Source organism: Medicago sativa, chromosome 7 (genome assembly GCF_051527215.1).
Source record: "Medicago sativa cultivar Bolivia chromosome 7, Bolivia_mono, whole genome shotgun sequence".
Taxonomy (NCBI): Eukaryota; Viridiplantae; Streptophyta; class Magnoliopsida; order Fabales; family Fabaceae; genus Medicago; species Medicago sativa.
Window position 1 is genome coordinate 96,288,060 of NC_140755.1, and position 23,686 is coordinate 96,311,745.

The 23,686-nt window shown below is 33.8% G+C and overlaps 2 protein-coding genes and 1 pseudogene across 4 annotated transcripts; 2 read left to right on the top strand and 1 right to left on the bottom strand.

Annotated features, from left to right (window-relative positions):
• The first annotated feature begins 428 nt into the window (after nt 1-428).
• Nucleotides 429-6,467, top strand: LOC146910735 (cell division protein FtsZ homolog 2-1, chloroplastic-like). Its single transcript, XM_085727330.1, has 8 exons — nt 429-604; nt 825-1,586; nt 2,858-3,157; nt 3,541-3,631; nt 4,167-4,291; nt 5,084-5,176; nt 5,880-5,945; nt 6,020-6,467. Exons 2-8 carry the CDS (start codon nt 903-905, stop codon nt 6,143-6,145), a joined length of 1,485 nt encoding a protein of 494 aa, XP_085583456.1. The 5' UTR covers nt 429-604; nt 825-902; the 3' UTR covers nt 6,146-6,467.
• Nucleotides 6,468-11,835: 5,368 nt separating this feature from the next.
• On the top strand, nt 11,836-15,349 carry LOC146910736 (uncharacterized). Of its 2 annotated transcripts, XR_015019586.1 has the most exons (3): nt 11,836-12,465; nt 13,190-13,309; nt 14,520-15,349. XR_015019586.1 is itself a non-coding variant. In XM_085727331.1 (2 exons), the coding sequence occupies exons 1-2, from the start codon at nt 11,930-11,932 to the stop codon at nt 14,680-14,682; spliced, it is 699 nt and encodes a 232-aa protein (XP_085583457.1). In that variant the 5' UTR covers nt 11,836-11,929; the 3' UTR covers nt 14,683-15,349. The 2 variants fall into 2 exon arrangements, 1 of the variants encoding a protein (XP_085583457.1); XM_085727331.1 differs by lacking the exon at nt 13,190-13,309.
• On the bottom strand, nt 13,501-19,804 carry LOC146910737 (protein CIA1-like; annotated as a pseudogene). Its single transcript, XR_015019585.1, has 11 exons — nt 19,682-19,804; nt 18,490-18,711; nt 18,196-18,342; nt 17,840-18,058; nt 17,639-17,703; nt 17,425-17,490; nt 17,261-17,332; nt 16,531-16,593; nt 15,489-15,558; nt 14,278-14,361; nt 13,501-13,924 (listed from the first exon to the last, which is right to left on the bottom strand). The product of XR_015019585.1 is annotated as a protein CIA1-like (transcript).
• Nucleotides 19,805-23,686: the final 3,882 nt, after the last annotated feature.

Sequence of the window (23,686 nt, forward strand, 5' to 3'; positions counted from 1 at the left end):
AATCAAAATAGGGGCTATTATTACAAACTACGATATTTTAGAGGACTAAAATTACCATTAAAATGTTATATGGACTAAACTTAAAAACTAATGATTTTATAGAGACTAAAAATATATTTAACCCTTTAAATAATTGGTAATGTATTTGATCTCAAATTCTTGTATATGAAAATATTATATTAGAAGGACAAAACTCATTTTTTATGTCTCACAAATTCTTCAAGAAAAATAGTAGACAGGAGGTAGAAACCTTAAAACCACTAATATGTCTTTGTCAAAATTTAGCGGTTTAATAATCAATTTCATACCAACTAAACGAATATCGATTTTATATATAAAGTGAGTTTGAGAGAGTATTTAGCACTTTATAAAAATAAAATAAAGATAAAGTTGAAATAAAAATGAAAGAAAAGAACGTGAGTCACCCCACATTTTCATTTCGTTATCAAGAACAATGGACAGCTAAGAAAATAGACCGTGAAGTAACAAAACCCTCATTTTCTTTGGTTCCATTCCACCATCAATCACCGTTTTCCTTCACTCACTCACTCACTCGAATGTTACTCTCACTTTCCCAATACATCGTCTTCAATCCATTCCTCAGGTTCTTTCTTCCTCTCAATTCTCATTACGCTTCTTCAATTTTCTGCTTTTAACTTTATTATAATTCTCATCACTTTTCTGCATTTCATTCACTTTTATCATTATCATCACCCTACAATTAATTCGCTTTAATCTCTACCAGTTAGTTAGTTACTTAATTATATTTGTCTTACCCTAAATAATATCTCAATTATTATTCTTATTATTATTTTCATTAACAGGTACTATTGCAACCCAATTGCATCTTCCACACTTTGAATTTCTCATTTTTCTAAATTCACACATTAATTTCACAACTTATGAGTTTCGATACTGTAAGAATGGCTTCCTGTTTTGCACCTGCGAATTCCAGAAATTCAGCAGGGGTGCTTGCTGTTAATGGAGGAAGAAAGCTGTTAGAAAATCATCACATTAACAAACAGTGTTTTGTGAAAATTAATGAAAATAAGTTTGGATTTTTGGGTGTTAACAACAGAAAGTGTGGTTTGTTTCAAGTGAAGTCGACAGGGTTACCAAATTCGCACAGTGTCGGTCCTTATCATCATAGCAAAGACCCTTTTTTGGATCTTCATCCTGAGATTTCGATGCTTAGAGGTGAAGGAAGTAGTGGATTGAACAACTCTACGCGTCCGAGAAAGGATATGTCCGGTGGAGATGTGGTCGAAGGGTTGGAAGACACTTTGACTCCGAGTAATTATAATGAAGCAAAGATTAAGGTTATTGGTGTGGGTGGTGGTGGGTCGAACGCTGTGAATCGTATGATTGAGAGTTCGATGAATGGTGTGGAGTTTTGGATTGTTAATACTGATGTTCAGGCGATGAGAATGTCGCCTGTCAATTCTGAGAACCGGTTGCCAATTGGTCAAGAGCTTACACGAGGTCTTGGTGCTGGTGGTAATCCGGAGATTGGTATGAATGCTGCTAAAGAAAGTAAAGAGTCAATACAAGAGGCGGTTTATGGAGCTGATATGGTTTTTGTTACTGTATGTTCAACCACTTTCCTTCAAACATGGCTGTTCTACATTACAGTTTTATATTTGGTGCATTGCATACTCCTGAACATTACCATGTGTAGACATGATTTATATGCTTTATTATAATACTGAAGTAATTTTTTTCATATTAATTTAGGATTCAGAGTAGAATAGAGTAATACATGATTGGTAGGAAAGGTAATCTATGGTGTAGTGTGAGGAGAAATAGGCCTCAATATTCCACAAAGGGTTGTCTATTTGGCTCATTGTGAAGCCGTGCTCTTTTCTGCATGCCTTTGGTATGGTAGTATTCAAGTGTTTGATCTGAATTATCATACCTTTATACTCTATCATGCATTGTTTATCTCTCTACTCATGTCAATCATTTTTTTGTTTTGTTGCATTTCTTCAAAATGTTAGAATTCAAGATTATTCTGAACTATAAGTTAGTCTTTTTATCTCATTCATTTCAATGTTCAGTCTTAAATAATACTAGACTGTTGGGTTTTTTGTTGAGGGGGGTAATTAATAGGGGGTGAAGCAAAAGTTTGTACTGTCAAAACAAACGTATCATTAATATCAGGATATCTGTCTGTCCAAACTTCTTCACTTAAATAAAATCAACCCGGGCACATGCTTATGTATGCACAGTATGAGAAGTCTAATGTATAAAAATTGATTCAACTCCTTAAAATATACAACAACTTCGCTCATAATAATATAACTTTGTTATGTAAAAATTATAAACTGCCTTGTACATCAGTCCCCATACGACTAGGTTGCTGGCATCTCCACTTCAATTGGAAGCTCATTTTATGTTAAAAGGCACTTTGTCCTTCACTCATTTATTTGTCGAAACTCAAGAGTATATTTCATGTCAAACACTACACTTAGATTGTCAACTTATCTAAAATCTGCTTTCGAAATATCATTTCCCTAGGATGTCACTTTAAATTATAAAATTATGCTTTTCTGTATAATGTAAGAGATTTGCAATTTCAAATACTGTGATGGACTGTAATTCAAAATATAGCTTATTAGAGTATAATATAATTTTTTTTTAAACCTATGCATTTTTAAATTAGTTTTATGTGGTATTCCTTTTGAATTTTAGAAGAAGAATTATTCAAATGTGTATTAAATTCTAGTCTTTATGATTTTGATTTTAAGTCAATGCCTATGTGGATTTTTCAGAATTGGGAATAGACACGGCTGCAATTCCAAATTGTTAGTCGTTGGTATATTTTGATAAATTTGAAAATCAAAACTTATTTTTGTAGGCTGGAATGGGTGGAGGAACTGGCACTGGTGCAGCTCCGGTTATTGCTGGTATCACAAAGTCAATGGGTATACTAACTGTTGGCATTGTCACAACCCCTTTCTCGTTTGAAGGACGGCGGAGGGCAGTTCAAGCACAAGAAGGAATTGCAGCCTTAAGAGACAATGTTGATACCCTGATAGTTATTCCAAATGACAAGTTGCTTACTGCAGTATCTCAATCTACCCCTGTAACTGAAGCATTCAATCTGGCTGATGATATTCTGCGACAAGGTGTTCGTGGCATTTCTGATATTATTACGGTATGGAATCATAAATTTCTTTAGACATGAACACATACCTCCCTTTTGTTGCTTTGTTTAGTTTTTTCACGTCGAATTCTGATTGTATAGTAGTAAAAGGATGAAAGAAAGAGAACCATAATTGTGTCTTTATTCGTTTTGACATATCCGGTAGTCCCCGGATCCACATTTGGTTGTTGAGTTTTTTTATTATGTTCGTTCAAAATTGTGTTACCATTAGTTTTTGTATTAACTAAATTGATATATTTTTTTATCAGTTCTAGATGCGGTTTGATAAAAGAACATAATAAGATGTCCCGATAATACTTTCCCCGTACGGTTCAAAGCTTAAGGTGTCTTTTTTTGAATTATAAATGCCTGTTAATTATGTTATTTAAATGCAGATACCCGGGTTGGTGAATGTCGACTTTGCCGATGTTAGAGCTATAATGGCTAATGCAGGTTCTTCACTTATGGGGATAGGAACTGCAACTGGTATGCATGCAAACTGCTATTGGGGTTGCAATACTGCTCCTGAGTCCAGATCTTCTATTTGACCCAAATAATATTTCTGAAACCTACAGTTCGCTTACATAATACATGTAGATTGTGATGTGATACTCAAATTATATATAGGACTACCAAATGTTATATTAGCGTATCATATGGTGTGCATGTCTGTAACTGAAGGATTTTACAGCCAAAGTTGTTTTAGAGGATAGCTGGCATTGCAATGAAACTATTCTTTGACATAACAAATCCAAAAAAAACAATTTAAAGGTTGCAAAATTAACTCTCGTGAGTCATGCACACTTCAAAATTCATGGAGAAGCACACATGTTGATGGTGAATATGCTTTAATGTTCTTCATTCAGAAAATTTCACATTTTTACATCACTTTCTGTTAACTTACTAAAATATGAATGCATTACCCTTGCTTAGTCAGAACTGATGAGCATATTATTATGGTCCATGGTTACATGTATAATTGAAATTTGAAATTTATCTCTAGCTTCTTTTTGTATTGAAGGGAAAACGAGGGCAAGAGATGCTGCATTAAATGCTATCCAGTCACCCTTACTAGATATTGGTATAGAGAGGGCCACTGGAATTGTATGGAACATAACTGGTGGAAGTGATCTGACCTTGTTTGAGGTAGTTAGCTACCCCTCTGACCCTTACAGATTTATCATTTGTTAAATATTTGTTAGTTACATCTGTAGTTCTGAACACATGATGTTTCTCTTTCCTCCTTTTTGTTTCACAAGTTTATTCTCCCTCTGTTGATTCAAAATTTAGATCATCTAAGGATCATGGGAAGTGGTCAGGAGCAACATGCACTGAATTAAGATAGATTCCCCCCCCTTACAACAGCATGCGAATTACATTCGAACAGAATAAATTAACATATATCTAATAGGGGCATTTCGAGAATTATAGGCATTTATAGCATATTTTTATGAGAATATGCATTGAAAACCATATAAATATTCTAGTTATTTTTAGGAATTTCAAAAAAAATCCCAATAATTTTAAATGTTAACCAAAAGTTTTTTTTTTTAACTGACTTGGTCTCCTGGTGTTCTATCATTACTATATTCCTGTAATATCGTTTTCAGCCAGCCAGGCAGGGATGTATTTTCTTTTTTCAATTACTTGGAAACAAACACACTGGTATTTATAATTTGTTTTTGCAAAAAGATTTTCCTCTGTCCTCTAGTCCAGTTAATATAGTAGTGTTATCTTGCTTTTCCTGTGAGCTATTTATAAACTTGAGTTTTGAAGTGGATGGTTGTTTAAAGCTTGCTTTGGCATCCCTACTGTGAACAAAGAAATATAATGAACAAACTTTTTATTCTGAACTCTGACTGACTAACTACGTCATGATCTGCTCTATATTAAATTCATCATACTCTTGTATCTAAGATGGTCCTTTATAATGTACAGGTAAATGCCGCAGCAGAAGTTATATACGACCTTGTAGACCCCACTGCTAATTTAATATTTGGAGCAGTAATAGATCCATCACTTAGTGGTCAGGTAAGTAAAACTATGTAATCCCTCTAATGTTATTTGTATGAAATATGAATATGAACTTCTATATCTTATGTAAATATTTTTCCTGAAATGAATTGGGCAACATTACCCTGGTGTAGTGTGCCAAGAAAGAGTAGATTTTCTGCACTCAATCCTAGATACAAAAGTTCTAAATTCTTTAACCGGGTCATCTCTTTCTGTTGTGCTACTTTTGTCAATGAAATCTAGCTTCTGGCTGGTTCCTCTTATACTCTTTCTATTTAAACACTGAACACCATTTTTTGTTCGGAAATATTGCACCCACCTCTCGTCAGGTTTGTTTAAATGACACGCAAACACCTCTATTGTTACGGAATAGAAGGGAAGTGTGTGTAATTGAGGGAAAGTCAAATGTTTTGTACAGAATAGAGGTCATGTATGTGTTATTTAAGTAGGGCTAAATACTCGTTAAACTACCATGTTCCATAATGAGTTTAACAATGTTCTCTAGAACGAAGGATCTATTATAAAATTGTGTACTAAAAAAGGGAATGTGTGACCATATATGGTAGGTTTCATGTAAAATTTGTTTCAGAAGTAACTATATATTCTCACTCACAATCTTTTGTGTAATTCCATGAAAAAAGTTAACTCAAAGAGCACTTTCATTAGTTAAATTGTTGTATATTGTGTACTGATGTGAACCATGTCATTTGGTTTCATATAGGTGAGCATAACATTGATTGCTACGGGATTCAAGCGTCAAGAGGAAAGTGAAGCGAGACCCGTACAGGTATGTCTTAACCCCCTAACCCTCCCCCCTCTATGATGTCATACCCATAATTGTGGTTTTTGTCAAAAATGCAGGCCAGTCAACTCACACAAGGAGATACCGTTGTCAGTCGGCGATCTTCCACTTTCACTGATGGTAGTTTGGTTGAGATCCCGGAATTCTTAAAGAAGAAAGGACGCTTACGCTATCCAAGAGCTTAATACTCTTTTCCCCCAACTTCTTTAATTCCTTGTATTTCTTTACCACTGCATCAATATTAGGGGTAGAGTTAAACATTTGGTCTAGCTAGATTCCCGTTTTTGCCCTTTATAGCAATTTTAGGTCCTTGTTGTCCATGAAAGCTAAGAACTTTCCAAACTTGTGTGTTTTGAGGCTTGTTGACATGTGTGAACAAGTTAGCTTATATTTTTGTACAGAGAAAATACCAGTAATGGTCAGGGCTTGTTATAGATGTTTGTTACCTTCTTCAAGTAAGCTACTGGTTTTAAAGTAAATAAGAATTCATGAACATTTCTTCCTCGAGTATGAAATTTTGGTGGAGAGCAATGTGAGCGTCGTAAATTTTGTTGTGTATCGAGTTTGATTTATGTGTGTGTGTGTGTGTGTATTTTGCTTGCGATAAAAATCTTATTATCGATGGATGATTTTGTTGCAAACTCTGGAAACTGGAATGTATGCTCTTACAACACTCGGCATTGCATATTCTACAATGTTGTTGCTTATTTAACGAGTTAATGGTAATTTTTAGTCCTTCATTCATAATATAGAGACCCAACTTAAAAATTTGTGGTTTCAGAAAAATAAATTTACATTTGATCAATGCAACAGGAAGAAAAAATAAAGGTTGTAACATGATTTCTGATCGCAATTAGCAATGTCACATCATCAAATATAATTCCACATCATCAATAAAAATGACACATCATAAAAAATAAACCCTAAATTGAGTTGTGGAGAAAATATGAAACTTGGGAAATTGAGGAATAAAATCGCATATTTAGAAAAGTGGAGGAACTAAAACTATGCGTTATTGGAGACCAAATACGTGTTTATACCAACCTTTTCTAAAAAATAAAATGTATTTAAACCAATTTTATTTCATTTTTGCTAGAAAAAAATTTACGTACGCATTTTGTTGCAAGTAGATGAAGAACTTAATTATGAAACATCCTGTAAACTACTAGCAATTACGATACTTTTCAGTTCTTTTAAAATTTTAAATTAAACTATCTAAATTAACATCGGAAATAATCGAACCTACACTTTAAGAGAACCACGCTAAAAAAATATTAAGCAAACGCCACCATTCCAGTCCAAATAGGTTTCTTTTTTACATGTGCGATCATATCAGCACTAATACACCAGGTTTCTTTTTTACTTTTAAGTTGGATCCAAGAGTAATAAGCGACATGAATAATTTTCTGATGAGAAAAATCATAATAAACGTAATATGTATTTAAAAATTATTAGGATTTGATATAAAAAAATAGATATTACGATCTGTTTGTGATACATTTGGATGGAATATCTGATGAGAAAAATCAGAATAAACGTAACAGGTCTATTTAAAAATTATTAGGATTTATTATAAAAAAAATAGATATTACGATATGTTTGTGATACATTTGGATTTTTATATTATTTGCGCATTGACTGTTTAATTTTATTTTTATCAATAGCGTTGCCCATCTGTTATAAAGTTAAATTTTTTTTGTTCTTAAATCTCTCTTAGTCCGACAAATTTAGTAATTCTTTTTTTCTTATTTGACTGTTTAATTTTATTTTTATCAATAGCGTTGCCCATCTGTTATAAAGTTAAATTTTTTTGTTCTTAAATCTCTCTTAGTCCGACAAATTTAGTAATTCTTTTTTTCTTATTTTTTGCAAACTATATAATTTAGACAAAAGTTTATCCCTTGTAAACGTTTTTGTCCCACAATTTGAAGAATTTGTGTTTTCAATGTCAAATTTTGTTAGTTGAATGCAACGGTATTCATGAAGTTTGGTTGAGAATATAATTTATAATTCAATTATTTAAAAATATGTCATATTTTTATATATTTATTTAAAAAATAGATTCAATTTTGAATGAGTTTTATCTACGACTTATTGGTATCCAACCAAACTTGAGATGCTTAAGAATTTACCCAAATGTTAGTTTTTTAAAAGTGATTTAAATGTCAAATTAGTTAGCCAAACACAATTTTTCATTAGTTCTTTACTATTCAGGGTGATAATATCATAACAAAGACGAGTTTGGATATGATCCAATTTACTATTTATTCAGTTTTTCGATTTGTTATATGGATGTGTAACACATGGCAATAAACATTTCAACGGTTAAAAATTAAAACACCAAAACATGTACTCCAATGTGCCCTTGTATGCAAATGGGGCCTAGGAGCCATCGTTAGAGATGAGATGGGGTTAGTCATGGTCTCTGCAGCGTGGGAGAAGAATGGTTATGAGGATGTCTTGATTGCAGAAGCGTATGCTGTCCTTCAAATTATGAGGCTGGTTATTGATAGTGGTTTCAAAAGGGTGATCTTCGAAGGAGACAACGAAAGGGTGTTCAAACTTGTTCAAAATGACATTTCAGACATAAGAACTTACTATTGAATGAAATCCAGAAGCTGCAATCTATGTTAGACACGTGTAGGTTCAGTGTTATCCCTAGAACAACAAACGTTGTAGCCCATAAGTTGACTCAATTGGCCCACTCTAATCCAAATAGTATTTGGGTTGAGGAGGTTCATTACTCCATTCAGGAGGTGTATTTCCATGACTTAGTTCATTAATACATATTGTTTCTTATTTCAAAAAAAAAAAAAAATGTGCCCTTGTATGCCCTCTTTCCCATTTCAATATCTTCTATCTTTTCCCTTATAATTTTCTCCCTCTTCTCCATTTCAACAATATCATTGCTTTTCAAACTCACAAATTTGATTTTGTGAATTTTTCTCTTTCCAAATCTTTCTAAATTTTAGCTTCAAAATCTTTGAAAAAAGGGGAAAACGACGACGAATCAGAGAGATGGAAAGCAGATTTGGACTCCAAACATCACACAACCACTATTGCTCCTTTGTGATTGTTAAGCGATGTCTCTACTATTTCTTTTCTTGATACTCTTCTTTGCAGTTTTGAAAACTATGTTTGGAAGGGGTAGAGAAAATGGGTGATTTGGGTTATCGGTGCCGAGTACGAGACAGGGCGAGGCTGCACGACGGAGAGGCAATGTGAGGTTGCTGCTAGTTATGGGTTTGATGGATGTTGAAAACAAGCACATTGGGTTTGGTTGAATGAAGGTGTTACACGTATGGGAGAAAAAAGGAGGCGTTGAAAACAATGAGAGAGAGAGAGGAGGGAGAGATGATCTTAAGAGAATGTTGGTCGCTTTTTTTTAAAATGAATCGTTGAGATATATTTTACCACATGTCACTCATCGATGAAGTAAACTAGGAAACTGGACAAATTGCAAACTGGAGTAGATCTTGACTCGTCTTAGTTAAGTCAAGATCTGCTCCAGTGTGCAATTTGTCTAGTTTCCTAATGTACTTCATCCATGTGTGACGTATCAAAAATATATTTCAACAGTTCAGTTTAAAAAATCAACCAGTGCTCTCTCTCTCTCTCTCTCTCTCTCTCTCTCTCTCTCGCTCTCTCTCTCTCTAACGCCTCCTTTCTTCTTCCTTGCGCATTACACCTTCATTCAACAAAAAAAAAATGTTCTTTTTTCCAACATTCGTCAAACCTAGACCTGGCAGAAACCTCACGTTGATACTCCGTCGTGTCAACGTCCTCAACACCGAGTACCCAAATCACCGATTTTCTCATCTCCCCTTCCAACCACCAAAGTTTTCAAAACTGCGAAGAAGAGCATCAAAAAAAGAAATTGTAGACATCGTTTAACAATCACAAAGGAGCAATATTGGTTGTGTGGTGTTTGGAGTCCAAATCTACTTTCCATCTCTATGATCTGTCGTCGTTTTCTTCTTTTCTCAGAGATTTGAAGCTAAAATTTATAACGATTTGGAGAGAGAAGAAATCACAGAATCAAATTTCTGAGTTTGAAAAACAATGATATTGTTGAAATGGAGAAGAGGGAGAAAATCGTAAGAGAAAAGATAGGAGATGTTGAAATGAAAAAGGGAGCATACAGGAGCACAACGGAGTACATGTTTTGGTATTGTAAACTGGAGCAAATCCAACTCAACCGTGCCATATAGCCACACCACTGCCAAAAATTCGGTCGATTGTGGAAATGGATTGCATCTAGTAACGATATCCTATAATCATTACATTATAATCATTGTATCAAGATCTTACAGTCCAAAACATATATAGATTTTGATTTTTCTTAGAATACAAAACCCAAAGCTCAAATCTAATCGGTCTAACTTAGATTCAACAAACATCAATGTGCTATCTGAGTGATGGTAAATATAAATATACAATTATCGGTGCAAAGAATAACTTTTAATTGAATTGATAATTAATATAAAACGGAATAAATTTTAGCTATTTGCATTAAAGTCAGACTTCCTTCTTGCATGAGGTCCACTAGAGCGTCTATGTATATTATCTTCAACTTGATGAAGTAATTTTAAGATATCCCGAGGGTTGATAATTCATGCCCCATTTTTGTTTGAAAGGGAGAGCAAGAAAATAAGTTATTAGAACAGGCTAATGACCTCACAAAATATTCCCCATTCCTAAAATAGAAAACGACAAAAAAATATCTCTTGAGGCGTCTTCCAATGTAGGTCTCATAAAAAACATAGCACAACTACCCATTTATATCATATTTCTATCAGACAAAAAAAAGATTAAATATACTTTTTGTAGTTACAGAATCATAAAGTTTCATTTTTGCGATTCAATAAAAAATTGCACTTTTTAATCTCCACAAAACCATTTATAAGCAGTTTTAACCTCTATTATTAACTCAATATAAATTTTTGAATAATATTTTAAACATGTTTAAAACATTATAAAAAAAATATTCTATAAAAAATTAGAATAATAGAACTAAAAACATGTTTAATCTAATAAAAAATAGAACCAACACAAGTGAAATTGTAGACAAAAAAAGAAGTAAAATTATTAGTTTTCCATTTATTAGTTTCATCATATTTTCAATTTTTAGTTTTCCATTGCTAATTCAATTTTTTAGTAATATATTTTGATTGAATAATATTAAATATTACATGAAAAAATCATGTATATATATATTAGAGAAATGATATTTGAACAACCACTTTTTGACAACTTTTGGACAACTTTCTCTCTCATACTCACATGATGTTGTTATCCTCTCTCTTCCTTTTTCTCTCTCCATTGTTTTTGACCAATAAGAAGTGAGAAAAACAAGATTGTCAACAAAGTTGTCATCAAATGGATATCAAAATATCATTACTCTATATATTATCATTGAACCTATGTGGTTGATAGCCAAGAGACATACACCCTCCGGTCACTAATATAAGCAAAAATCCACTTTCTAGGTTCATTCAATAAATGATGTATGTAGCCTATAATAAAGACTACATACATCATTAATTGAATGAACCTAGAAATTGAATTTCTGCGGTGACCGGAGGATGTATATAATTAGACATGCAGATCAACATCAACCTCAGAATCCTCCAAAAATCAATCCAAGGAATCCCTCCCACACAGTACTTTATTTTAATGTATGTATGTTCCATTTTGACATTTTATAGCTCTCACCAAATAAGAATTAAGCCACACATCTAAAAATCACATCTGAAACAAGACACGTAGATTTGTCACTTACCATACAAAAGAAACTCATGTGGACTACGTGTAAACTAATTTCCCACCCATTCCATTTCTCTCATTATTCCCCACACAACACATGCAACTCCTCACAATTCAAATCTTCTCTATTCACAACAACAAGATCTCAAACAGGAAGAAAAAACCACTCTTCTGTGTTCTTTTCTTCTGTTCTCTCTCTCTGCATGAAAGAAAACAACAACCTTTTCATAATGTCTTACCAATCCTCTGTTGAATCTGATGACAAGATTCCTTCACACCCATTGGACTCAAAAAAACCCCACTCATCTAAAGATGTCAACTTGGAGACAAAACAAGATGACCCTCCTTTTTTGAACACTCAAAAGGTCCAAAACCATGATGATAAAGATAAAGATGCAACACAAAACCCATCTCTTCTTTGCAACAAGGAGAAAATGACACTATTGCAAGAGATAGCTCCTGTTTCTTCTATGGATGATGTTGAAGCAAAAGAGTTAACAACTATGGATGAAGTATTGGAAGAGGATAGTGAAAGAGAGAGGCTGAAGAGGCATAGAGTTGAAGTAGCTGGAAGAGTTTGGATTCCTGAAATATGGGGTCAAGAGGATTTATTGAAGGATTGGATAGATTGCACTGCATTTGATGCTCCTTTAGTTCCAAGCAAGATCACTATGGCACGTGCTGCTTTGGTTGAAGAGGGTACTAAAACCAATGCTGCTCCTCTAACTATACACAACAGGTGTTAGAACTTTTTTCTTTCCATTTCTGTAATTCTGTTTATTTGACAAACCATATATATATTCATCGTGGATGGCTTCTTATTCGTTAAATTTATATATACTACTTTCCTTTTTTATCTCTTGAGAATTTGATTTTTTGTGGTTGTTGAAGAGGCGTGACTAAATCTTTGAGTTTGACATCCATAAACAAATATTTTTGGGACTAAATTATGTAAATGTGATTCCTATTTACATTCACTAGATACTTTCAGCACTCATTTGATACTCTTTAATCAATTCCCCAAATGTGATGGTAATTGTGAATATTTACATATGATGGAACGAACAAAAAGTGGGAAAATTCCCAAATGATCTCTCCCACATTTCCTACCTTTGAGCATGGCCATCTATAATAATGTAAATAACTTTCAGCCTCTTGACAAACAATTCCCATATACTGTTTGTTATTAAGTAAATATAACTCGAATCATGCTCACGCCAACAATTTAATCAAAATAACATTTTAAAAAGAAAAAGTCCTATACTGAGATGATATAACCTAGATACATATGTTTGCAAAATTTTGGCCAAATTTCAAATTTAATTGATTAGCTGTCTATCAAATGCTCTAGTATATTACAACTTACATGTCAAAATGTCAAGGAACAATTAGCATTTTTACGTTGAGCACATCTAACTTTATGATGCTCGTTTCTTAATATGTTAGTCCTCCTCCATGTGCAGTATATATTGGGCCTTTACAAATGGCTAACCTGCCTGGGATAAACTAATGATGTCTACTGGTACTAACGCTAACAACTAGCAATATCCATCGGTTCAGAGTACATTGTAGAGAGAACCAAGGTCTGTTATGTTTTGACAAAACATGTGTTTTCATTTCTTGTTTCGACTGACAATTACATGATTATTACTTTTATTGTGTTGAAAATGCTATATTCACCATTTTCCATTGATATTTGAAAAAAACGTAAAAATGAAGTAACATTTCCATAATTATCAGTTAAAATAAGAACTAAAAATTCTGACAACAAATGTACTAGCTTTACGACCCAACAGAAAGCCGTGGGGATTATGAAATTGCTCAAGCTAATCAATCCAATTACCAGTTGCTCTAGTTAAGGACATCCTTTGTTCCCACATATTGAAGTATACTTACAGTACTAATTCACTCTAGGTGAATAATTTTGAGCAATTCTTGTGCAAAAATGCAAAGTTTAGTTGACAATAATTATAATTTTACAATAAAACTCCAGATTTAAAAAATACAATAATCAAAATTTTAAATTAAGAGAAAGAAAAAGGACAATGAGGATGCCTGCACATCTAGCATTTCTCCTGTTAGGCTCCACCAGTATAAGTTTCTGCTGCTGATACAGTAAATATGCTAAACTAGTATGATACCAGATCCCACACCTTGATTGTCCCATCATCGCTTGCAGAGGCTAGCAGTGGCTTCTCCTATTTAGCAAACAATAGTAGCAAAATATGTTGATTAATACCAAATTACAGAGAAAGACACAATGCAAATAGGAGCAATAGCTATCAATTTAAATGTTCTTTCATTTTCTGCTGAAAATTCTCGGCCAATCCCTTTCAACTCATTAGTCATAGATAGCCAACAAATCACAACCTTTATCGATCAGCTAATACTTAGTTAATTAGAGGGATATTTAGGAGGCCGTGCTTCAGAATCACGGTCAGCTTTTAATAATAGTAGTAGAATCTACCAATCCACCCACTTGATTTTGTGTAAAGAGATATTCACTTCACCATCAATGTGATTCCACTAAAGTAGTGTCTCAGAATCTTACCCCATGGCTCCACTGCACATAATTTATATCCATGTCATGAGCTTTCTCCTTCTTCAGTAGCAACTTGTACAAAGGACCGTCGACCTATGTCATAAGCAAACAATAATGTTTGGTCAATTTTAACATGCTTCTTGATAGAGTGAGATGCATCGAAAGATACAAAATTATTAAGAAATACTTCTATTGGTTTGTCATTTTTTCCTTCAGATCCGCACATTCTTATATAAGTTTGAATTTTTCAGGGACTTGGGATTCGATGTAGATACAGATTTATCTCTAAATAACAACTGCACAAATGTTGATGTTCAAAACACTCAAGTTTTCAGACGCCAAGAAGAGCAACTAAAAAAAAGATCTGATTCAAATTCAACCCCACAAATATATGAACAAAATGAGAAGGAATAGTATTATAGTAAGAAAAACATTGGAAACAAGCTGCTCCAGTTCACCAGTAACCTATAGTTCAAAGAAAAAAAGTTGAAGTAGATAAATGGAGTTGCAAATACAGTTAACAGTTTAGCTGTAAATGAAAACAAATTTAACATTGATTTGTTAAGCCTTTTGTTACTATTGTCCTTGTGATTGCAAGTACAAACTACAAAGAGACCAAAAAATTCCAGGCTTATCTATAAGCGCAGAGAGCTAATAGAATCATTGTGTTCATGACGTGAAGTGCATGATTATGCACCAGGAAAATGAACTTGTAATGGACATGTAAAGAATCTGATACTTCTCTTTTTTGTGAACTCTTCAAGCAGATTAGACTAAAATGTACGATGATAAAACCTCGGTATGCTCCCAGTGGCATTCCATGTGTGTAAAAATGATGTCATACTAAAATGATGGCAATTGTTAAGTCTACCAGCATTTGGAAGGAAGAAAAGTTGTCAATCCCGGATAGTATAGTGGAGCGGTCAACCCTAAAATTGGGATAGCAGGATGGCCGCTATTTGAATATTTTATATTTATTTGTTTAATTTATACTATGTGTGTGTGTGTATAAATAATTTATATTGTATATTTAAATATTTTGATACTAATACTAATTATGTAAGTTACTATTTTACTAGTACCAACTTGCACAACATTCACAGCTGTAATTTCTTAAGTATTATATTTATGGATTACTAGTACCAATCACAAATGGCCTGATTTATGAGTAATGACAATGTTGCACACACACATTCTGAAAAGCTAAAACAATGACATACCTGACTTTCATTGTTCTCCACAAAAAGTCGTATAGCGTCATCGGCAGCTCCACTGGCAAAGATACCTCCCCTGTCATACCAACAAAAATTGCAGGATACAAATACATCAGAACTATACAGGCCAAATTACATAAGTTGGAACTCTTCTACTATCTAATATCTTAATGACAGACATTAAGTGAACGAATCATTATTGTCATCTTGCTTTCAATTAGAAAGAAAGAAAGAAAAGAAAAGAAAAAAGATCTTGCTTTCAACTAAAAAGAAAGAAATAAAAGACAAGAAAATAATAAATTATTGAATCCGCAGAATTTTGTGAAAATGAAATTAACCTCTCTGTGATCTAAAGAAAGCAAGAGGGTTTTCGTCCACCATACAAATATGGACTGGGCATACTTTCTTAATACGGACATTGGCTGATTCATCTGTGCAACATAATACTACCTCCGCGTCTATATATAATAACTTGTAGTCTAATTCACAGGAATTAAAAAAGTTTGTAGTACCATTGAATTTGTTAATAATTTGCATCAATTTTTCAATTTCACCCTTCAAATAATTGAAACTCATCAACTCGTTTTTTTTTTTTTTTGGTCAGGTAGCCTAGCGGCTAGAATTCACCCTTTTCAAGGTGAATAAGTGGGATGTCCAGGGTTCGAACCCTGGCCCCTGCATATAACAATGCATGTCCCTGCCAACTGAGCTATGCTCACGGGGACACTCATCAACTCGCTTTAATTACAACATTTATGGCTTATTGGCTAACATTATGTAAAATAATTGAAGAAATTTTCACTCTGGTCCTATACATAGGGACGGAGATAATATCTCATATTTACTCCATTACGAGTCTAACTTAAAGTGGGACTGGGCTTAGTTAAAATCTATGACAGTTGACATCGTGAGTATTGAATGACAAGTTGGTTAAATCAGCAAACCACTAAAAGATTTACATAAATCCTCTAAAAAAAGATTTACACAAATGTATAAATGTCAAGAATTGAGATGAAAACTTTACTTTAGATAACCAAGATGCAACTACCTTGACCAATGAACTGAAAAAATTGTCCGATCATGATACCCTGTAAGAGTGCAAACATGTCTCCTGAAAATCCCAAAAAGAAACATGAAACAATTTTATATTGTAAGTAGGATTATTATTTATTAATGTGTACCCCAAAAAAAAGAGGATAGGATAAATATGCCATCGTTAACTGATTGATCCCTCATTTATAAAGGTGGCATGGTTAGTGAATAAAAAAAGATTATAAGTAACCCAAACTTATATAATTGAATTCAAAATCTATGAATAAACTGAATTAGACTGTTACAAATTACAATCCATCCCAAATTTTAATTATAATAATAACTAAAATGATAAAACGCCTCTGGATTCTGACTTGAAAGCTCAACCTATAGTTGAGTAACTTGAGTTTAAGATAAGATGACTATGCAAATGCAATACAATAGCAATTTTAGCAAACAAGCAAGTAGAGTGAAAAGAAATGGGAATGGATGTTAACATTTATAACAGTATAACTTCCCCAGCCATGTCATGCGAATAAGGATACCTACCCTCGTCACAGAAATAGAAATTGGTAAAACATGGGAATACCATTTTCCTGGGAATTGATAATGTTTGCAGATATTCTTTTAAACTTGCAAACAAGTATGGGAATATGATATTTTCAGATTTACTTCCCTAATAATAACTTTAAAAACCTTAAAAGAAACACCCTAAAAGCTAGAATGTAAGACTGGAGAATACTTACCAAGGTGCAAATCCACCACCAGATTGCATGCCTACATGCTCTGTTTCCCATACCTTCAGGGTAAGATCATCACTGCCATAAGGAGTTGGAGTCAAAATGTCACAGAACTTCAAGAAAATGCCAAAAATAATTCAAGGGTTGAACAAGAGAGATGATTCACATACCTACATGTAACCATTTTGTCTCCACTAGCATTAAAGGAGAGGGCCCAAACAGTAGATGTATGACCACTGACAAAAACATAATTGTGAACAAATCAAAATTAGTTTGAAAAATTGGCTATCCTACATAAACTGGCCTAAACAATAGTGCTTTGAAAAAGAAGAAAACACAAAATCTGAAAAAACTGAGCTGATGGGAGATGTTAAGAAGTTGTACTTGTTGGGTTCTCCAAGAGTTTGAACACACTGCCAATCGTCACTGTCACCTTCATCTGCCCAAACCTGGAAGAAATTTGATTGCATTCTAATGTTATTAGTATAACGTTGTTCAACCACAACAATTCAGAAAAGAAGCATGTAAAACTAAGGAACGGAAATTAAACTTAAACAGAAAAGCCTTTTCTAGCGTTTGCATTACCTTAATATTATTATCATAGCTACATGAAAATAATATATCCTCCGTTGGGTGCCACCTCACCATTTTCACATCCTGGGTATGTCCTTGCAGGACCGAAACACACTCAAACTCATTGCCTGGCTGCACTTCCCATATCCAAACAGACTTATCTCTACTACAAGTTGCAAGCAAAGTTCCCGATGCATTCCAAGACACACTCTTGACTTCATTTTCATGTCCCTGACCATAAAATTTACATATATGTCAGACCAGGTTTATACATATTGACTAAAAGAATAGCAACAATCAAAGAATATTCACATTCAAATGGAAAGAAGAAACAGAAAGACTATATTCACAGCATGGCAATAGCATACCTCCAAAGTAGAGACACACTCAAATTCACCCCCAACATTTTCCCATATGGCAGTGGTGGCATCAAAGCTTGCAGTGGCTAACAATTTTCCAGACGGTGACCAAGCACAAGATCGAACAGTTCGAGTGTGTGTTTCTTCCAGAGTCGCCTGCATTTCATTTTTGAACTCCAATATCATCAATCCATCATAATGAAATTGACACCAAACAATCAAAATATGGATATCAAAAGTGTTTATGCAATCCATATACATGAATATTGAAAAGTGATTGTGGTAAGAAAGAGAGAGAGGTACCTTGCAGGAGAAAAGGTTAGTGGAGAGGTTTTGTTCCCAGATTCGAACAGTTTTATCGCCGCTGCAAGAAGCGAAGATGAGGGGAACACCGGCATGACCGGTAGCAGGGTTCCAATCCAAACTCCAAACCCTATCGGTATGACCTTCCAGTTTCTGAACTTCTTTCAATTCCAATCTCTCCATTGATTTCACTTGCACAGCCTCAACCGTGTCTTCTTCAGTCTACAAGCCATGGAATCGTGTTTTCAACAAATACACAAAGATCCTCCAAACTTACAAAATTGTGATTACCCACTGTCAGGGGCGGACCTTGGACTCAAAATATCACTGAGGCACAATTTTTTTGTAAAATAATTAAATAATACTAAATTTAATAACTAGAATTCTAGATGTCATCTTTCAAATGCAATTGGTTCCATTCGAAAACGAGCTTTGTAGGTCAGGAAATAATGCAGAGTAAATTTATAAAACAGAACACTCCATTCACAATATCACGAAAAAGTGTGCAAGAAGTATAAATTCACAAAATTTTCCAGTATCATACAACTATGTATATGATAACTTTCAAATCCAACTAGTCTCACTCAAAAATGAGTTTCCTAACTCAAGATATTTATTTATTAAGCCAACTGCCGCAATGTAATTTGTAAAACCGAACAGATAAATTCATAAAATCACCTTAAATCACATAATCAATATAAAATTATAAGAATTAACAGTATTAAAGTGATAAAAGTAATTTTTCCAGTTTTCAAAGTCAGTCTTTGTTACTCTCCCTACTACAAGCTCTATCTCTAGGCATAACTAGTAAAACATTATTCGTCCCAGTTCAATTATACAACAAAACAATATATTAGATTACTAATGATAAAACATATCATGATTCAATTATTCTTCATCCTAATTCAATTTCAAATAATATAAAATCAATTTCAATAGCCAAAACCTAATGATATTTATAAAAGCTAAAATCAGTTTCAATTTCAGTATAGTGACCAAAATTGAGCCATTTTTTTTTTGTTTTTCTTTTCTAGCTAGCTCTCATTAGGTTTTGAAATTTCAGCGTAATCAACTTCAATCGGCAATTTTAGTATGAACAATTAATCATAATAAGCAAAATGAAGAAGAGAAGCTTAAACACGATTTCAATTAAAAAGGGAAAGGAGAGATGATAGCAGGGGCGGAAACTGACCTTAAACAGAGATGGTGGAGCGAGCGACAGAGGTTGGTATGGTTGGTGAACGGTGGTGGGCTGTCGTCGGTGGTGGCCGGTGGGTGGGCACAGTGCACTGATGCTTCTGTAGTTGCTGTGTGCGTATCGTGTTTGGTAAAATCAATAGAAGAAGTAAACGACGCGCGTGTGCTGTTTGTGCAGTTGTATAAAAAATAAAATATAAAAATCTGGGCTGGTGCGTCACTTGCCACGCTCTAGTTCAAGTCCGACCCTAGTTATTTTTAAAATTTTATAAGTGTGCAATTTAGTTGAAGAGTGTTCAATATTATTGTAGAATTGATTCTCTCTCGAAAGAAATCTGTGTAGAATTGATTTGGTGTGAGAGTCTAAATAGTCACTGAGTTAGTCGACAAATACTCTACAAATTTTACAATTACATATCGTTGGACATTTTTTATAAAAAACTTTACGATTATTCATTATATTAGTATATATTATCTCTTATCATGTTGACGATCCAAACTATTATTAGATTTATAAGCAGTACACCACCGATTTTTTATTAATAAATAGTAGTTTTAAAATAATAAAAACTATATTCCTTCAAAAAAAATATAATAGTTTCATGGAAAGGATAATGGACTATTGTTTGATGGACCAAATCTGTGAACTCTACGCTCAAATAGTCCTACCAGATTGTATGATGCACTGTTTGGATAGTTTTAAAAACCGGACCAGTCATCGACTCGGTAAGGTTAGTGGGTCACTGGGTCATTGGTCGAACCACTGAGTCACTGGTCGAACCGCATGAAAGAATCGGATGACTCGGTCGTACCACCCGGTCTCCATAAATTTTTTACCTTTGCATTAAATAAGATGACTCGGTCTAAAAAAAAAATAATACTAATAAATATTAAAAAATAAGTAAATTAAGATGATTTTTCAAAAAAAAAAAACTCTTTAAATTTAAAATCATTGACTATGACATAATTATTTGATCAAACACATACTCTGTTTAAGAAAAATATATATAATATGAGTGTAGTAAATTAAAAACATTTTGACCAAAAAATAATAGATACACTTACTTTTACAATATATTATGAAACAAAATAAAAAAATAAAATAAAGAGAGAGATAACGAATATATGTTTCTTTGTTTTTGAGGAAAGAAAAAATACAAGTTAAAATGTCAATTGAAATGTATGTAGTTTTAGTATTTGGTAGTTGTAAATATATATCATTAATAACAACAAGTAATTTATTCAAAATCATATGGCTGGTGCAGCGGTTATGGAAAGCGTTTTTCACTTCCTTATACACTGGTTCGATTACTCGTGGGTACAGTTTTCCCTTTTTTCAATATAAAAAAGCTATAGCCCGGTTGGCTCAGAAAACCGCCGGTTCACCGGTTTTTACCGGTTCGATAACATGACCGATCCAACGTATCAACCGAACCGGCCACCCTTCCGGTTCACGGTTGGACCGGTCCAACCGGCCGGTCCGAACCGGTTTTCAAAACTATGACCGTTTGCACTTAGTTTATTTTTTTTTTTATTTCACTTATGCAGTATTTGTCTTTCTAACTGATTGATATGATCAAGTTGATATTGTTAGACTCTTCAACACACCTCCATGACTGATACCATCGCCATTTCAGTTGCTATTTTTTTTGCTTATGCAAAACACAACCAAATTCCACTTTAGTTTGTCATCAACATAACCAATTTAACACTTTTGCACTTATCTCATCACCGTAAATTGATTCACAAAACCATCATTAATAAATACAATCCTCGAAGATTTTTTTTTTTAAGAAGCTAAATTAGCCCACTTAAATTGGCACCGGAGAGAATCGAACCTGAAATCTTAAGGAGGAGCACACTCCCAGATCCCAAGCCAATACCACTAGGCCAACCCAAGTGGGTTCAATCCTCGAAGATTTGAACCACGAAACCATCTTATAAAATGAGATCATTAGTGTTTTCACGTTCCGGGTCAACACCCATGTCTACATAATTCGTGTTTTCAGAAATTGCAAATTACCAGTACACACAAAGGGGTACTCATTTCAATGTTCTTAGCTGAAAAAACCTATGAACAGGATAATAAAATTCAAAAGGCTATTGTAAGGTTGGGTCAAAAAAGTGGTGGATGGTTGAGGATGGGGTGTATCGGTGGAGGAGAGAAGAGATGTGTTAGAGAGAATAATGAGAACCATATGATTGCATCTTAGTTGCAAAAAGTTAAATCTAATGGTGTAAATTATTTGTCTACTGTAAACCATTTACCAAATTCGTCGATATTATAAAATATGTCGTCTTTATACTATAAAACTTAATTAAACTCCAAAAAAGGTTAACAAGATATAGGCGGCAAAATCAAGAGGACCACTAGTAGACCCTTAAAATTGGGGACCATATTAGGGCACACGCATGCACGCCCGCGCGCACACACACACATATATGTAATACCATGCAATGAAAGTAAAATTAAATTTTTGCATGAATTGATCATTAAGATTGACATTGAAAAATGTCGTTGTGAAATTGATAACAATCCTATAAAAGACTAGTTAAAATTTTATATAAAGATTGAACAAAGATTGTCGCATATCTAAAACAAATCCACAAAAGTATTTCAAAAGAGACAAAATATAAAACAGAGTTTGTAAGGATAAATTTTTATATAGGGATGCACGAAGGCATACAAGATGGGGTCTGATTTTTTCAGAATCTCCTCTTTGACACATTCTTCACCCCTAAGCATATTGACAACGGTAGACATGGAAAGTCGGAGCTTAGGGAAATCATGCGTGCAAAGAAGGCCAATCTTCGAAAATCTGCCCGCCTCCAACACATTGATTTCACCTTTAATAAATTTATTTGACAGGTTTTATATTTCCCCCTTTTCATATAAATTTCATGCCTATGTGTGTGATACATTATTGGCAAACAAATTAAGAATGAAAACAAAACAAAAAAACGAGGAATATATGGAACAAAAACAATATTTTACTTGCACTACATACATTTCTCTCTCAGGTAAATTGTGGCATCTTAAACAATGTTTTACTCACGCTCTGTGCAGTTCTCTAATTCAATGTTTGCAAATAATAAATGTACTAACCATTGAATTAATGAAGACACTATTCTCCCTCAGGTAAATTGCAGTCTGTGTTTGGCCTCTCGCTCACAATCTCATCAAAACTGAAGATGTTTGACTTTCTTGTTACTCTACATTGTGACACCACTTCTGGTGTTGCGTAACCCCTACAAAAAGAAACACGTGTATGAATAAACTAAGAAATTAACATGAAATACGTAAACAAAAGAAAAGTGAACACCACCGATAAATTGCAGTTTTTTTTCTTGGTACTTTGTTGATCTTCTTCCGCCCAGTGGCTGCCTCACCCACACTACCGTTGTGCATTACCAAATGTGGCAAATGCACGCCATGCAGAGTCGTGGTGGTGTGGATTGGCCCAACCCCAGCTGTCGCCGAGTATTTTCCGGAGGCTTGGAAATGTCCACGTGGAGGAAAAGTGTTAAACCCATAGTGTAATAGTATTTAGGGGTTTCTTTCTACTGTATTATGGTCTAATGTTGGTAGTTTCCAATTTGGTTTTTATTGTATTAATTAATATATGCAAATTAATGAACATACAAGGTTCCCTTAGGCACTGTAGTAACATGTGAATGGTCGGGATCTACCAACTTTGCAAAACCGAAATCTACAATTATCAACCTCAAGTCTACATCAAACAAAATGTTATCAGCTTTGATGTCTCGGTGAATGATGTAGGGATAAACCTCCTCGTGGAGGAAGGCAATCCCTTGGGCAATGCCGTCGCAAATTATGCGCCTGACATACCAACTGAAGTTGGTATTGCAGCGGCTGGAACCCACAAAATCATGAGAAAGTCGCATTATCAAGATAATAAATCACTACACTTGTTGGAATTGATTGCATTTGTACATGATATTATCATTAGAAATCAATGTAAATTACTTACGTAGGAAT

Bases quoted from the DNA above. Each gene is read 5' to 3' on its own strand.
- LOC146910735 (XM_085727330.1), top strand. From the start codon at position 903: ATGAGTTTCGATACTGTAAGAATGGCTTCCTGTTTTGCACCTGCGAAT. The intron at 1,587-2,857 runs GTATGTTCAACC...TTATTTTTGTAG, and splicing joins CTGATATGGTTTTTGTTACT to GCTGGAATGGGTGGAGGAAC. The intron at 5,946-6,019 runs GTATGTCTTAAC...TCAAAAATGCAG, and splicing joins GTGAAGCGAGACCCGTACAG to GCCAGTCAACTCACACAAGG.
- LOC146910736 (XM_085727331.1), top strand. From the start codon at position 11,930: ATGAAAGAAAACAACAACCTTTTCATAATGTCTTACCAATCCTCTGTT. The intron at 12,466-14,519 runs GTGTTAGAACTT...TGAATTTTTCAG, and splicing joins CCTCTAACTATACACAACAG to GGACTTGGGATTCGATGTAG.